We start from the raw sequence: 1399 nt of genomic DNA on the forward strand, positions 1-1399 counted from the left end.
CTCTCTCGCTCTCTCTCTCTCTCTCTCTCCGTCTCTCTCTCTCTCTCCGTCTCTGTCTCTTTCTCTGTCAGACGCAGTATGAAGCGCAAGGCGAGCTTCACCTGCCCGTTTAATGGGAACTGCAGCATCACCAAAGACAGCCGGCGTCACTGCCAGGCCTGCCGTCTGAAGCGATGCGTCGACATCGGCATGATGAAGGAATGTGAGTGTCACACGCCCTCAGAGCTGCCCGGGGTCAGAGGTCACACATGGGTCACGACAGCCCCCGCAGACTTCATCATATGAAAGAACCAACACAATGCTGTCAGACCAGCGACACACTCATCACGCCTGTCGACAGCTCACACACTAAATAAACCACATACTGACAACACATATATTTACTCATAATATTTAGTTATTTATATATACATTGATAACACACACACACACATACATATATAGTTTATTGTATTAGTTTATAAATATATATGTATCATTAATATCATGTATAAAACGAAAAGTTATGTATTTAAAGTATATGCATACTTTATTTACATTTACATTTAGTCATTTAGCAGATGCTTTTATCCAGAACGACTTACAAATGAGGACAATAGAAGCAATCAAAACCAAAAGAGTAATGATATACTAGTGCTATAACAAGTCTCAGTTAGCTTAACGCAGTACACGTAGCAAGGTTTTTTTAAATTATATAATAAATAAAAAGAAAACCGAGTAAGAATAGAGCAAGCTAGTGTTAGAGGCCTTTTTTGCTTTTGTTAGTTGTATAATAAATAAAAAGAAAACAAATAGATAGAATACAAAAACATTTTTTTTTGTAAAAAAACAAGCAGTTAGAAAATGAATAGAGTGAAAGTCTTCCTTTTTTTTTAAAGAATAGAATTAGAATAGAGTGCTAGAGTTCTAATAGAGGGTCTAATAAAGATGGAAGAGATGTGTTTTTAGTAGTGCTGTCAAACGCATCCAAAATAACATTTTTGTTGACAAAATGTGTTTGTACTGTATATATTTATTATGTATATATAAAGACACACACATACAGCATATATTTTGAAAATATTTACATGTATATATTTTTATGCATATAAATTATATCATATATAAATATATTTAATATATAAACGTAACATATTTTTCTTAAATATATACATACGTACATGTGTGTATTTATCTATACATAATAAATATATACAGCACACACACACATATATTATGTAAACAAAAACTTTTATTTTGGATGCGGTTAATTGTTTGACAACACTAGTTTGTAGCCAAATCTTGAAGATGGCTAAGGACTCGGCTGCTCGGATTGAGTTGGGCAGGTCATTCCACCAGGAGGGAACATTTAATTTAAAAGTCCATGAAAGTGATTTTGTGCTTCTTTGGGATGAACAAT

The 1399-nt window shown here is 34.0% G+C and overlaps 1 protein-coding gene across 1 annotated transcript in view; it reads left to right on the top strand.

Moving 5' to 3' along the window:
• Positions 1 to 1399, top strand: part of vdra (vitamin D receptor a) — a 74950-nt gene that overhangs the window by 42283 nt on the left and 31268 nt on the right. Inside the window, exon 4 of the mRNA XM_016250536.1 lies at positions 72 to 202. Within this exon, the coding sequence (XP_016106022.1) occupies positions 72 to 202 (131 nt within the window). The remainder of the gene's footprint in view (positions 1 to 71; positions 203 to 1399) is intronic.

This window comes from Sinocyclocheilus grahami, unplaced genomic scaffold (genome assembly GCF_001515645.1).
Source record: "Sinocyclocheilus grahami isolate Dianchi unplaced genomic scaffold, SAMN03320097.WGS_v1.1 scaffold993.1, whole genome shotgun sequence".
In the NCBI taxonomy this organism is placed as follows: Eukaryota; Metazoa; Chordata; class Actinopteri; order Cypriniformes; family Cyprinidae; genus Sinocyclocheilus; species Sinocyclocheilus grahami.